Source organism: Lacerta agilis, chromosome 7 (assembly GCF_009819535.1).
Source record: "Lacerta agilis isolate rLacAgi1 chromosome 7, rLacAgi1.pri, whole genome shotgun sequence".
NCBI classification, from domain to species: Eukaryota; Metazoa; Chordata; class Lepidosauria; order Squamata; family Lacertidae; genus Lacerta; species Lacerta agilis.
In genome coordinates, this window is record NC_046318.1 from 55188951 (window position 1) to 55204368 (window position 15418).

Sequence of the window (15418 nt, forward strand, 5' to 3'; positions counted from 1 at the left end):
TTTAACAGCTGCTGGAAATACGTGAAATTTCATCTCATCTCTGTTGCATGACCCTTGTCAAAATCCCTGGAGAGCTGCTGTCAATCAGTGTAAACAACACTGAGTTAAGTGAATCAATGGTTATAGGGGAATCAGTGGTATAGGGGACAGTTTCCTATATTCCTATGCATGCCTCCATCAGCTACCCAGAGACACTGCTCAGTTATTGGTCACACAATTACCTTTGCATCTTTGTCAATGAATTAAACACAAAATATATCCCTTTTCTCGAACAGGGTTCTTTTCTTGATAACTCAGATTATTCTAAGGCTATGCATATCTAATATATGCAAGTTACTTTACATTTCCTATTGTTAACTTGAAGGGGGGGGGGAGAAAACAAAAAACTTACCAGAGAAAAAGGGCACCTTTCTTCAAGAGAAACTGCACTACCTTCTCATGACCATTCTGAGCAGCCAAATGCAGAGGAGTCATCCCCTTCTTATCTCCTTCGTTCAAGAGCCTGGTATCTACCATATCACGGAGGAGTCGTTGACAGGTGTTGATACGCCCATAGCTATAAAAAAAACAACAAACCCAAACTTTTGTTGCATATACTCATGATGACATCAGGAATGTGAAACAGCCAATTAGGGAGGACATAGGCTTACCTAGCTGCAAAATGCAAAGGAGATTTCTTATCTCGGCTTTTACAACAGATGGAAACGTTCAGTTCAAGGAGGCTGTTCACTGAAAGGGGAACCCCCTGCCTGCATGCATAATGTAGAGGAGTGCACCCTTCGTTATCTTCATCAGTTATGAGATCTTTAATATGCTTCATCTGTTACATACAAAGAGTACAGCACATTAACAACACCTTATGGAATCTGTCTTTTTGCAAAACCCATTTTGTATTTAAGTCCTTACTGAATTTTCGCTATAGAAACATGATAAGACAACTCAGGCAACAGAATCAGAATTAAAAAAAGAAATACTTGCTTCTATCAAATTGCAATTATTATTATTTTTATAGGAGAATGTTATGCTTTGGGGAAGATATCCGGGAACTTTTATTAAAGAGACAGCATGGCAGAAAATCTATGAATCAAAAAAAGTCTTTCTCACTTGAAAGAGACTCAATCCAAGATTCTGTTCAGATGGTATGTGGCTCCTCAAAGAATCAACTGAATGTGATTAGCTGCTGGAGATGTAGTAGAATGTATTATAACACATTTTCATTGAACGTTTTGGAGGGTTTTAGACTGAAATATTCACAGTGTGCATCTTAGAAGGCAATGAATTGGGTCAATAAGTAGTTAAGGCAGTTGATACTCCATAAACACAATAGCTATCCATAAGGTATCCTTATATTCTTTGCTACTGTAGACAAGGGCTGCATTCACATGGAAGTTTATCCCATTTCCCAACATTAACTATTAATTTCCGCATTATGGTTGAGCTTTTATAAAATGTAAAAGCTTCTTCTGAAAATACAACCGGATACAGCACAAGTTTAGCACTCATTTCTGTGTTCCAGAAAAAATCTCTTTGCAAATAAGATGGAAATAAGTGCTAAACCCGCACTACATTCCACTATATTTCTGGAAGTGGCTTTTACATTTTATAAAAGCTCAAATAAAATGCAGAAATAACCATCAGGAAAATGGCATAAATTGCTGTGTGAATGTAGCCCCAAAATGCACCTCCACTTTGAACGTAAATATGTTTCCTAGTATATGTATGCTGAATATTTTAATGCCCCAGCTGAGGTGCTGGTGAAAGGTATGCAATTATAAATGTGTCAATTAAAGAAAAAAGAAACAGTTCTATTTTACCTCTAATCCTCTGTATTTCTTTCTCTTTCAAAAATGTGAATTCATTTGTGCAATGTTTTGTGGCACCAGATGTATATTTCATAGAATGAAATATTTAAACAGCTATGTTGAATACTATGAGCAAAATGCAAATGTAAACCATTTTATAAGCATATTCTGAAGAAAATGAGAGTAATATTTCTCAAACACTATCAATTAGTGCATGAATCTAACATACATAAGCAGATGCTTCTTGTACCTTCAAAAACTGTTCATTCAGATGTTTTAATCCTCCAGGGTGTAGTACTGTTAGATGCAAAAAATTACGACCAAGATGATCTTTTAATTCTACATTTGCTCCTAAATAAACATAAAGAAAATTAGCAGAGATTTCAAAGCTGATGAGCACTAATAGACATGTTCTCATTTAATAACATTGTTCAAAAAGCATATTGCATTTTCTCATCTTGTACCTTTTGATAGTAATAAATTCACAATTTTCCATGATGCACAATAAGTAGCAAGTAGTAGTGGAGTTCGACCTTCAACGTCAACACTATCGATCTTTGCTCCCTGCAATTAAAATTCCATTTAACTGTATGAATGGTTGTAGGTAATTAAATTGGAAGCCTACTATAGATGCGTTTTTGCTTTGAAAAGCTGTAGCCTATTTTCCTCTTAAATCAAGTGGGCTTCTAAAATGCATATTAAGCCAATACTTAACTAAAACATCAAAAAATGGCACACAAACATCCAAGTCTTCCAGAACTCTTATTCAAGCTAGATAGTAAACAAGTGAGGGAGGGGGTGAAATAAAAAACTTGGCTGGTGGTAACACCCTAAGTATGCATCTGATCAGAACCTTCAGGCAGAATGTGGGTGGAGGTGGCAAACATTCAGATGAGAATTTTTTAGGTATATGCAGGTATCAGGTTGCACAAAGGTCTGTTAGGAAAGAGAAACATAAGCAAGAGCTGATTCTCCACCTCTGGATTTACAAAAAAAGCTGTTATTCAGGTCTGTCTCCATCTCCAGTGACTGACAGCTGCAGCTTCCAACCAAAGGGCTGTCCAGTCACAGTGCTTTTGGAATGGATATTCAAGTAAAATGATCAGAACTTGTTGTCCAATACTCTTTTGCAGATTGACTCTTCTAGGACCAGCAAAATTAACAGATCTGTGAACCTGGTGGTTGTGTTTTGCTTATATGACTTTCTTATTCTAATCTGGACCAGCCTTTTCTAAAATCTAATCCCTTGAACCCCTTTTCTTTCTTTTTTTTCTTTGTGTCTGTATTTCATGACTAGCTATTTCCTTTCATCCCATCACACCCTAGCACTAGTTACATTTGATTTAAGTTTGGTGTTAAATATTTGTAGGTCTGTATATGTCTGAGTAACAGTACAGTATCTGTTTGACTCTGTACTTTTGTTTTGTGTTATGCACAGAAATACACACAGCTCTACATCAGGATACACTTTCAAACTTCAGTAAAATCATCCATTTTGACAAGGATGAAACAAAAACACGACAAAGTTCATGTCGCCAAAGGCAGTTTTTGGAAGGAAAGGCAAAAGCAAAGGCGGTTTGAAACAATGACTATGAAACAAATAGACAAAACCCAGACCTATTTATCTGATAGGATGCTAGGCTTGCAATTTTCATCCAATACAGTGGTACCTTGGTTTTTATATGTCTTGGTTTGCATATGTTTTGGATTACAAACACGTCAAACCCGGAAGTACATGTCCCGGTTTGCAAACTTTTTTTGGATTACAACCCATTTTCTTTTTGGAGGCCCCATTGGTGAAAGCGTGCCTTGGGTTACAACCTGTTTTGGTTTATAAACGGACCTCCGGAACGGATTATGGTTGTAAACCAAGGTACCACTGTGTTGATGGTGATGATAGCAACAACAATTTACTGTATAGGCAGTTCCATTCACTGGATCCCACTGATTCTGACACTGTAATTTCCAAGTGCATATTATATCTGCACTTATATATATATATTATATAAGTGCATATATAGAAGTATCAAAGTTACTTCTACACATATAGCCACCCTACCCCGTATCCATTTGTACTTGCTAAACAGGAAATTAATTTTTTTATGTATGTATTTCATGCATGTTACTATGCAACCTGATAGTAAGGTTAGCACAGACCTTTATTACCATTATAAACTCAATTAAAATTAAATATTTACCATTGATATAAGATATTCTGCCAAGTCATAGTGATCAAACAATGCAGCCCTATAGGAATAATGAAAAGCAAACCAAGTTGTTAAAATAAAAACACAATGGTGTTAAGTATAAAGCATTACGATTTTCTCTGACAGTCTGAAATAACTGTCTGTTGTGGACTTGGCCATTATTAGAGGTTTCCCATGTGCACATGTTGTGGTATTTCCCTGTTCTTGTTCATGGTGGTGACAAGGAAATCCCCTTATTGAACATCTCCCTTCAAAAACTGAAAACATCCTGCATACAAAATGCTTTGGATCATGCTCATTGATTGAAATGCATAAGGTGTTTAATGCTGTAAGCTACCCAACTCTCAGTGATAGTACAGAATCTTAAATATGCCCAGTGGACAAATCAGTAGAGATGATAGATGAGGGAGCACATTTGAACCTGCTCCCCCCACTTGAAATATGATCTCTTCAAATATACTTGGAAATAAAGTAGAATTAGGCAAAGGCCTTACCTGTGAAGCAATGTTTCCTTATTTCCATCTAATGCGTCAACAATAGGTTCATCGCCTGCATAAGATGACATCATCAGTTTAAGAATTTCAGTAGCTCCTTGGGTGGCAGCGAAATGAAGAGCTGTGCATTTGTCACTCTAAAAGTGGAAACACAAAGCACAAGAAAGTCTTACAGTTATTCCTATTCCTATGCAAATGCTTAAAAAAAATTCCATAATAGTCTGAAACTTCCCATTTATAGACTTGAAATTTAGAACAAGGGTCTTGGTCAAATTCCAACTATCATTTTGCACATTGGTCTTCCAAAGGCCAATTTATAGCACAAGCACTTCCTATTACAGCCATATATACATACATACAAATTATCAGGGCTGGCCCATCCTTGAGGTGGGGTGGGCTACTGCCTCGGATGACAGAGGACCAAGAGGCTGTGCCCTTGTGAGTGCCCCTCCTGCCCCCACCAGAAAAGTGGCACTGGCTGCCGGAGAGCTGTTGCTGCCATCTTTGTGGCTGCAACCATACAACCCAGGTAAGGGAGCCTGCAGTGGCACGGCAAACACGCTCCCATTTCTCCTCAGGCAGCAAAACGGGATGCGATACCCCTGCAGGTTATTATTTTGAAGTATGGAAACAAAAACCAGCCTTATACCACATAACGAGCTAATGTAATGAGTTTGCTGTGTGCACTATGTTGTCTACATCTTCAGTCAGAAATCTGGGTAGAACTAGACTGTGCTCCTACTGGGGAGAAGCACTCCCAGAACACAGTTCCTCTCAGGGGATGTTCCTGCGATTTTTGTAGGGGCGATTTTTGTCAATTCCCTTCTCCCACTGGAACCCCAACCCCACCTCCCATACTGTTCCAGAGGGCTGGGGGCCCCTCCACAATAGTGTGAGGCATGGCACTGGCTACTGCAGGGGGAGCAGGGAATTGGCAGAAAACACCCCCTCTCTGCGCTAGCAGGATCCTTCCATCATATTCAAAGTACTTTCCATTCTTTAACTTTCTTGCACAGTATATTTAAATAAGGGTGTGCTAGCAAGATCCTTCCATCATACTCAAAGTGCTTTCCATTCTTTAACTTTCTTGCACAGTATATTTAAATAAGGGTGTGTTTTGTTAGCTCTTACCTGCTTCAAATCAATTTGGGCTCCATATTCAATGCACATTTTAATCATTTCCAAGTCTCCACTTTGAACTGCCAGATGAAGAGGACTACACTTTCCATTATTAGTAAAATTGATGTGATTTTTAGAGGAATAGCCTAATTCTTCACCTTAATGATTAAAAAATAGATGGTTACAAATAACAGAATATCATATATAACAAGAGGTAGAAACAAAAACTTTCTCCCAATTTTGCAGCATATTCATTTTGCCAAAGCATCTTCTGATGTTGCGACATGATTTATGCAACTATTTAGTTATGACTATAAAGTAATAAGTATAATCAATTAAATAGCAACCTAATTCATGCACCTGATTAGATTTTGTTAAGCTTACAAGGAGAAATACAGATGCATAAGTTTTTGTGAGGCTATGGGCCAATGAGAGATTTAGATCAGGGCTTAATCCCCAAAATATTCCCTCAGTATATTGAATATACATTTAAATAATCAGTTTAAATAATATTTAATAAAATTCTATCTTATCAAATCCTTGCTTGATTTGCCTTACAAAGGAATATTACAAGGATATCTTCATATAACTGATAATTGCAACAATGACATAAGAAATGTGTCATCTGAATTCAGGCTATAGTTTTAAGAAACAGGGCTTGGTGAGTCATGCTTTGATTGAAAGAAATATTGGCGGAAGATTGTAAAATGTATTTACCCTTCTTTATGATAATCTCCATGCATGATTTTGCACCAGAAAATGCAGCTGCATGGACTGGCATACATCCTAAACTGTTTGCTTTACATATTTTAGCACCATTTTTTATCTGCAAGAGAATTATCCAATATTAAGATGGCAATTTCTTAAACAGTTCACAGATCGAATACTTAGAACATATTAAGCATTTACTTATTGATTTCAAAAGGATGATAGACACATGTAACTATATTTGGATTCAGAACTGGCACCTGTGAAAGGCTAAAGAGTGTGACTCTCACTTTTTTTGCCCTTCTAGCATGGAGAAGAGGGCATTTACTTTTGGGAATAAGAAAGTCTGGTGGACTCCAAGTTAATAAAACCTCAGAATTGATATGAAAATTGCAGGTGAAAGCTTTTTGACAACAAGCAGGGACTAGCAAGGGAGTAAAAGTCCACATGCTGTTCTCTTCACCTAATATTTTATCACACAAATTTGTTAGGGCAAACTTTTGATCCTTTTTTTCAAAAAACAAGGGCCTCACATTTTCTGATAGGTTCCACAGTAGATGCCTATGACCAGCTCCTTGATGCCACATCTAACAATTAACATGTGCAATGCTTATACACACATAACTTGCTACAATATATAGAAATATGAAAAGGCAAGAGAACCACACTGATTCACAGAAAACGACAAAAGAAAAAAGTAAATAATTTTCTGTACATACCAGAAGTTTCAGTGCTTCAGTATTATCTTTATAACATGCAAGTAATATGGGTGTGTTCCCACTCTCTCCTTCCAGGTTCACATCTGTAGCGCTGTGTTCGACGAAAATCTAAACATTAAAATTAAATTTAAAAGTCTGACTCTTCTGTCACATCATTGCTGTGCTTATCTCAGGAGTAACAAATAGAATGCACCTCTGTTAGAACATCCACATAATTACTGGCAGACGCATTCTCTTTCCCCATAGGTAACTCCAGAGCAACTGTCTCAGGCACAGGCCATCTGACATGTGCTCTAGTAACAGGCCTGGACCTTTAATTATGTGTGCAGCTAACGTACAGCTGATGGAAACTTGCCTAGATATGTTTTCTCCACGCCATTCACAAGAGCTCCCACTGCATTCTGAAGCCACCTGGAGCTTCACATGTATCATTTGATCCCAGAGGTTACAAATAACTGCATGAATGATGGTTGTGAAGTGTTGAAAACAATCAGCCTTTTGACTCGTGCGACTGCCTACCCAACACAGGTTTCATTTCCATGCATGTGGCCCTTGACAGATTGTTTCTGAAGGATTGTAGCCCTTGACAAAAAAAAAGTTTTCCCCACCCTGGCTCAAAAAACTTCATTACCACAGGTGGATTTAGGGTTCTGCCACATTGGGCGCCAAGCCTAGGGGGTGCCACAGGGCATCACAACTATGCTGTAGTGAATTGAGCAGAACGGAACGTGAGAGGTGGGGTTTGTGTGCTGAATTTTGGTCTTGCACATGGCACCACTGAAATTTGAAAGACCAAAGTCCGCTTCTGCCTGCAGATCAAGCTGCTCTTAAAATATGAAGAATAAGTCCGTAAATCTACTGAGCTACTGATTCTCTGCTTTATCTTGCAGCCAATGAGGCATTTATCTTCCATGAGATAGTACAGCAGGCTGTTAAATCCAGATTTTAAATCACTAATATATCAGCACAAAATTTTCATAAATGTTAATTTACAGTTCAGATCATAAGACTACCTTATTATTTGGGTGTGGGGCTCTTAAGAGTTTATTGAGACTTCCACAACAAATAAAAACAAGCAGAGAAGCAATAAAAACTTGGAGCATATTTACCTACATTTGATTACATAAAAGCAAAACCAGTAGACAATAGAAAATCTTCCACAAATGTACAATCCATAACACACAAACAAATAAACACTAAGTGAAGCAATCCGGCAACCATCACAGAGGTAATCAACCAGTCAAGCATAAAGGGAAGGGTGTGTGTGAATTAACTCAGGACCCAGTTACACAGCTGCAAATAAAACATTTTAAATGTGTTGTAAAGTGCAAAATACAAATGTGACACTAGATGGCGGGAGTAAGCTATGCCAAATTCAATGTATTTTTCTAAACTTTTTTTTAAAGCATTTCACAACATTTTTAATATGTGTGTTGATTCCACCTCAGTCAGCCTAAAATATTTATTACTCCACCCCCACTTTGACTTGGGCATGACTGTGTATATGTGCGGCACAAGGAAATAAATAGATTCGAACCCGGAAGTGGAGGGAGAGGGCTGGAAAGTCCTCATGGCTCATGAGGAGACCCTCTCTGGAGCCTGAAGAGGATGTCAATAAGGGTGCAGGAAGCCCTGAAGAGACCAGAGGCCCAGTAGAGCTTTGTTGAGGCTGCTTAGCCTCCCAATCTAAAAGCTGTTGTGTGGGGGTACCAGAGGCACATTAGCCTCTTTCCTGCATGCCCTCCAGTGATTTGCTGGCTAAAGATCTTCCATTCTGAATGTGGAGATTTTTGGATACAACATTATTGTATGGATTGAAGAGAGAGTGGCAAGGAAGGCGTTTAAAGGGCGTTTAGAGGGTGTTGCCCACTTTACACAATTTCACTTATGTGTGCACGGGCCCAAAACGTAACCATCACATAAGTGTGGGGGACGGGGGATGGCTGTATATATTTTGAAAAGCGGTTTGTCCATCTGCCCTCCATAGGTTTATCCACGTCTCAAGACATCATCACTGTACTCAGCATGATGGTTCCTGAGGTGGTGAAAATGGGGTTTGTCACCATTTGGATGCTGGGAGCCATTATGAATCAAGATGGTGGACGCAAACACAACTTTGGTATGGCTTTTTTGGCATAGGCTAGGCTGCCTCTTGAGATATCATAGCCAAACTTAGCTCGGATGACATGTGCTGTTTTGAATCAAGATGGTGGACCAAAACATGACTTTGCCCAATGTTTGGTATGATGGGTTCAAACTCACAAACTGCACTATCTATTTTAATATCAAAATATTTTCAGAGCCAGGCACTCTCCCCTAGTCACTCTATAAAACTGCATGAGCTGATGGAGGAAGCCATTCATACTCTTTCACTAAAACAAAACCATTTCACATACAGACTGCTTTACTATTCACTTTTCATTGGCAAGTGTATGAACTTGGAATTAAACTTTACCTTAACTAATTCATTGTGAAGACACTGCACAGCCAAGTGAAGTGGAGCCATCATACTGGAATTAAGAATGTTTGGGTTAGCTCCTTTGCTGAGAAGTAATTTAACACTTCCAATCTGGGATTTTTTCGTGGCCCAATGCAGTGGTGTGTTTCCAGAGGAGTCAGTCACATTTAGTGCTAGACCAAAGGGTAAGAAAACAGGGTGGATGTTATATCACACTTGTAGGATGCACACAATGACTGATATTAATAATCATAATGTTTTAACAAAAATAGTAACTGTAAATGCAGATGTTAGATTAATTAGCAAGTGTCAGCCTTTATTTAGCAGATTTTGTCCTGTATCATTTGCATACTGTAAATTTAAATCATAAAATGTAAGTGAAAGTGTGTGATATACTCTTAAAAGAGCAGTTAATGCTTTTTCTACTTATCTGTACTTGTAAATTCATTCTAATTGTCTGCTTTTTTGAGGCCAACCTCTTATTGATCTGCTGCTTCCAGGGTATGACACAAAGATGTGCTTTCTACAATAGGATATAGCCATCTGAAAATAAATCCAGTAAGTAGAAGAGTATAATTCCAAATGCAAAATTGACACATAGGTGCTTTTACATGGGCTATGTTCCTGTCAAAGTCATTTCCTAAATGTTTTTCCTCTCAAAACAGTGCCTAAAAGCCTAGACACCTAAGAGTTATGGTGGTACAAGCTGTACTATGTCACCAGAGAAGGGGAGAAAACAGGAGGAAGGAGAATTGGGAAGATGGTGCAGGTGAAATTGCCAAATCACATGACACTGAAATGTGCTGAATGGTTGCAGTCGTGTGGGCTGTGTTCGACTGCATGGTAAAGTGATCATGCATCTCAGTCCCAGTTTTTCAATGGGCACGGGTATTTTACAGAACTACTAGAATGTTTTTAGGTGTAGATCGGTAATAGCAATATACCGGTAATATACCTGCAGACTCTTAAATAAAAAAATCACTAAAATTACCTGGTTGATCAGAAAGTAAGAAATGTCTTGCTGGATCAGACCAAAGGTCATTGTAGTCCAGCATCCTGTTTTCACAGTGGTCAAACACTGTGGGAAGTTCACAAATAGGACACTCAACTGTTTGTGTTCCCCAGCAACAGGTATTTGGAGGCATACTGTCTTTGGAGGCAGAACAGCTAGTAGACACCGACAGCTTTACCCACCATCAATTTATATAAACTTCTTTTAAAGCTGTCCCAATTTGGTGGCCACCACTATCTTGTGGTGGTGAAATTCATAGTTTAACTATGTGCTGTGTTACAGGTGGGTAGCCGTGTTGGTCTGCCATAGTCGAAACAAAATAGAAAATTCTTTCCAGTAGCACCTTAGAGACCAACTGAGTTTGTTCTTGGTATGAGCTTTCGTGTGCATGCACACTTCCTTTTACCTGTCCTGAGTCTTCCAAGATTCAGCTTCATTGGGTTCTCCTGCATTGTGTTACAGTGAGAGAGGAAGAAAATTTTCTCTCTACCCTACATATCCACAGTTAAGTCACACTCAAGAGTAGACCTACAGAAACAAATGAACAAGTAAATGAAGCCCACTGATTTCAGTGGGTCTGTTCTGAGTGTGGCTAGTTGGACGCCAGTCTCTGTTTGCTATTTGATGGCCAGAAAATTACTAGGCACTTCCAACTTCCCCAAAGAAGTTCCAGAGGTGGCACAAACTAAATTTAGTGTTATATGGAGGACAAGACACTGGATACATATGTCATTTTTGTTACCTCTATTTACAGCATAAAAGTATCTCAATAGATGTGAAACAGTATGGTCTGGGGATCTAAAGAGCTACTCTAGATATGGCCGAGAACTTGAGCATGTCCATCTCTACTTTTCAGTTCTTTTCTCTGAACTGCAGAAAACATTTAACTGCTTTTAAAAGGCCCCTCAGTTTTAAAAGCAGTTAATCATGTGATACAGGGAGCTGCTCCTCAAGAAACACATAAGTTTGGGCATGCAGATCTAGGGCAATATCCATTTAAATAGTTATACTAGTGCAACCACTTTTAGCCCACAATGTAGCTTTTCTGCCTCTCCTCTCCGGTGTAAACCACAGTGCCTCCTAAATCTGTTCTGGTGCTTCCCTCAACCCTCCAGAACAGATTTAGGGGGCACAAGGCATGCATGTTGTTCTTTGCAGACACAGACAGAGAGCAACCTGAAACTACAGACCATGAAGGTCCACATTCGAAAATTCTATGTAACCCCTTGTGATGTCACTGTAAATGAGGAGCTCAATCTGCTAGCAAAATGGTAAATTAATGAGTTCTCAGCCTACGTAAACAGACTCAGGTCTGCATGTGCAAGCATCGCTGCAGCTGCCCTGAAGGTAGAATGGGAAAACCTGGAAGACTGTAGACGCAGAAATTTGTCCACAGATGACTAACCCTGAGAATGGAATTGCACACATCATTACAACTGCTTTTTTGAGGTGGGCGAAATTCCAATAAGTTATAAACGCATCTCCTTTGCATCACACGCTCCTTTCACCAGTCACCAGAAGACCTAACATTGTTACCTGAGTGCCACATGGGTACATAAGCAGAGAGAAATGTCCTCTGCGAGGCTGATGCCTCAAGGCAACACAGCAAGAGACAGTGAAAACATTTAGTAGACCTACATATGGTAGTGTGGGGATTTGTTGTGAAGAGGCACACACAAAGGTAATATGGTCTCATTAGGTAATGAAGTAGCTGCAATACTGTGTGGTTATCAAGTTATGTGGATTGTGGAATCCACAAATTTCAGGCTGGGGGTGTTCTACTCTGATAAGTTGCCCCCTAGTCTCTGCATTCAGAACTGTTTCAACTTTCCCCATTGTTGATCTGTTAGCAACAATGATCTTTTCTCATCATCTATACTGTATATATATTAGCATTGTTGATCTATTCTCATCATCTATATATTTTATTTTGCATCAGTCAGATTCCATTATGCATTAATCCTTCTTCTATAGCTGATCATCTGCACTTCTGCTCAAGCTATTAATAAAGTCAAAACATGATACTATGGATTGGATATAAATTTAGTTGACTGACTAGATAAACATCCCAACATGCTGAGACTAGAACACAAGACTTCTCCCATGAAATTTTATATGTTCTGATCAATAGATACATGCTTTAAAGTAATAATAATGATTTTTGTCACCTTCAGTTGAAGAACCATCTATAATCATTTGCATTAGCTCAAGTTGACCTCCTGCTGCAGCATGATGCAATGGAGTGGCATTTAGCTCATCCAGTTTCTTAAGACCATCCCGATTCTTCTTAATGAAACTTCGTAGTCTGCAGGTACTTCCATCTGAGATCACCTAATTTTTGATATATATATATTTTTAAATGCAATAATACTTATTTTCAAAGAGAGTGTAGTACTGAAATGCCATATTCTATAGACATACTGGTTTGCATATGGTTGGCTTTATCTTTTCGGGATACCTTGGCACCTGCATGCTGATTGCTTTTAATCTAGTAGAGCCAGGAAGCTAAAATTTAACCAAATTGGATTACATTTGTATGAATCATCTTTTAATCTAATAAAGGAGAATGCAGAGGAGGGTGACCAAGATGATAAAAGGTGTGGAAATCAAGACTTATGAGGAACGGTTGAGCGAGTTGGATATGTTTTGCCTAATATATCCAAAGGGCTGTCACATGGAGGATGCAGAAAGCTTGTTTTCTACTTCTCCAGAGGGGAAGACCTAAACCAATGAATTCAAATTACATGAAAGGAGATCCTGACTAAACATTAGGAAGAACTTTCTGACAGCAGGTAGGTAGCCGTGTTGGTCTGCTGTAGTCGAAACAAAATAAAAAAAATTCCTTCCTAAGTTTGTTATTGGTATGAGCTTTCGTGTGCATGCACACTTCTCCAGATACACTGAAACAGAAGTCACCAGACCCTTAAAAATAGTGAGAAGTTGGGGAGGGGTAAGAATCCAATGTCTCTATTAATTGGATTCTTATCTCATTATACATGATAAAGCTATTTTCAGCCCTCTCACGCCTTGCTTTTTCCTGTAAGACCAATTGCACTCGTTAACATTCATCAACAGGTTTACCACAGTAATACCCCTGGAAGGAATTATTTTTATTTTCCTTCTGACAGCAAGAACTGTTTAACAGTAGGACCGACTACCTTGGAGGATGTTGGGCTCTTCTTCATTGGAGGTTTTTAAACAGAGGTTGGATGGTCATTTGTCAGGGATTTTTTAGCTGTGATTCCTGCATTGCATGGGATGGACTAGATGACCCCTTCCAACTCTACAAGTCTATGATTCTATCCCACTTATCTTTGTTCAGGAGACAAGTTTCCTCCAGGCTCACAGAACAGCAAATGCAGGGTTCTAGTTTTGGCTCAATTGATTGAGCTGTATTAGCTCTGAAAATATCATAGTGTGGTGCTTACCCACTCTACAACATACTTTTTAAAACAAGAGATAGCATCAAAGAATATGGCTATTTTCTCTCCAGCAATGCTACTTGCATTCATTACATGGGAATAGTACATTATGGCATATGAGCCAGAGTGTGGATATGATGAATATATTGGGGGGGGGGGGCATCTGTTACGTGCTTTGTTTTCTGTTTTTTTCCCACATGCAGAGAGGTCCTAAGACCTATATCCTATATTAACCTTTGGATCAAGGACAACGAAAAGATTAAAACTTTTTGCGATAGCAACATAGCTGATGCTTGTGAGTCATAGGAGATTACCAGATTAATTTGAGCTAGGTCTGATATTGCTGTTAAAGGCAACACAAAACAGATTAGCAACAAGTAGCCTAACCCTTAAAACGTGTGCATTTTAAACTACATAAACTGAACTCAAAACATCCTACAAATTCATTCCATTCTCATCCATTCTTCATAAATAGGTTTCTTTTAAGAAGAACCATAGAATTGTAAAAGGTAACCTAGTCCAACATTCTGTCCCAAATGAGGTTTTAGAGAAGTTTTAGATTCCAGAAACAAGTACCGGTACATTCCCAATACATGCATCATTTTTAAGAGCTGAGTTTTCAGCATCCTGGACTTCTTGGCCAGGGTATTGAAACTGCCTTTGGACCATCACTTTGTGCATGTAACATGTTTACCAGGAAAATATTCAAAGGTGCAGAATCGGCCAGGTGCACCAAAAGGAAAACTTTGGCCTGTTGAATTTCCGATGGATCTTCCTCCATGGTTAATCCTGGCATGAAAAGAGACCCACAAACCAAGGACCCAGACACTCCGGAAAAGGATTTTCCCCAGAAGCACAGATCTGAAGACACTCCATACCTGTTCCAGGTAGCCCTGCGATGGGCGGCTGCCTCAGGCTGCAATCTCATACCCCACGTAACCTGGACTTTAAGTCCCGCCGAACTCGCGGGGCCAGGCACTTTACCTTAAACACATCCTGCGAGGCGACCGAGGCGGCGTCGGCTTCGCACACGACCCCTTCGTAGCAAGTGTCCTGCTTGCTCTGCCCGGACTGGAACAGCTTCAGGAAGGCGCGCTTCATGGTCTGGCTGCCAGTCCGTCTCCCGCGGCGACCTGTGGGAGACACCAGAAGGAGCCATGTGCAGGGGAAAGCCCAGCCCGAGAGAGGAGGAGGAGGGACGGGCGAGATGCACCCACCCACAAAAGAGGAGGCGCGAATGGGGCGTCGTCAGACGGAGCCGGCTACACGAGGCAGAGGCGTGAGGAAAGGCCGCGAGGGAGCGGTGCGCTCCTGAAGAGATTCCCGCCTCCGGAGTTGAGGGAGAGCGGCCAGAGCAGGGGCGGCGGTGGCCTGAGGGGTCTCGCCGGAGGAACAGCGCGGCGCCGGTGCGCTCGCCTCCCGAAGCTGAAGCGGCTTGCGCTAGAACAAGGCTCGACCTCCGAGGGAGGAAGTTGGC

The 15418-nt window shown here is 39.8% G+C and overlaps 1 protein-coding gene across 2 annotated transcripts in view; it reads right to left on the minus strand.

Moving 5' to 3' along the window:
* TRPA1 (transient receptor potential cation channel subfamily A member 1) overlaps positions 1-15132 on the minus strand; it is a 28341-nt gene extending 13209 nt beyond the window's left edge. Inside the window, exons 1-12 of one of the 2 annotated variants that reach the window (XM_033155410.1) lie at positions 14926-15042; positions 12688-12850; positions 9505-9680; positions 7050-7157; positions 6340-6448; positions 5635-5780; positions 4504-4640; positions 4001-4049; positions 2267-2366; positions 2053-2153; positions 651-820; positions 392-556 (exon numbers count right to left, since the gene is read on the minus strand). In XM_033155410.1, the coding sequence (XP_033011301.1) occupies positions 392-556; positions 651-820; positions 2053-2153; positions 2267-2366; positions 4001-4049; positions 4504-4640; positions 5635-5780; positions 6340-6448; positions 7050-7157; positions 9505-9680; positions 12688-12850; positions 14926-15042 (1541 nt within the window). Of the gene's footprint in view, positions 1-391; positions 557-650; positions 821-2052; positions 2154-2266; positions 2367-4000; positions 4050-4503; positions 4641-5634; positions 5781-6339; positions 6449-7049; positions 7158-9504; positions 9681-12687; positions 12851-14925 lie in introns of both variants that reach the window. The other variant, XM_033155409.1, reaches the window with a different exon arrangement.
* Between the last annotated feature and the right edge of the window lie 286 nt (positions 15133-15418).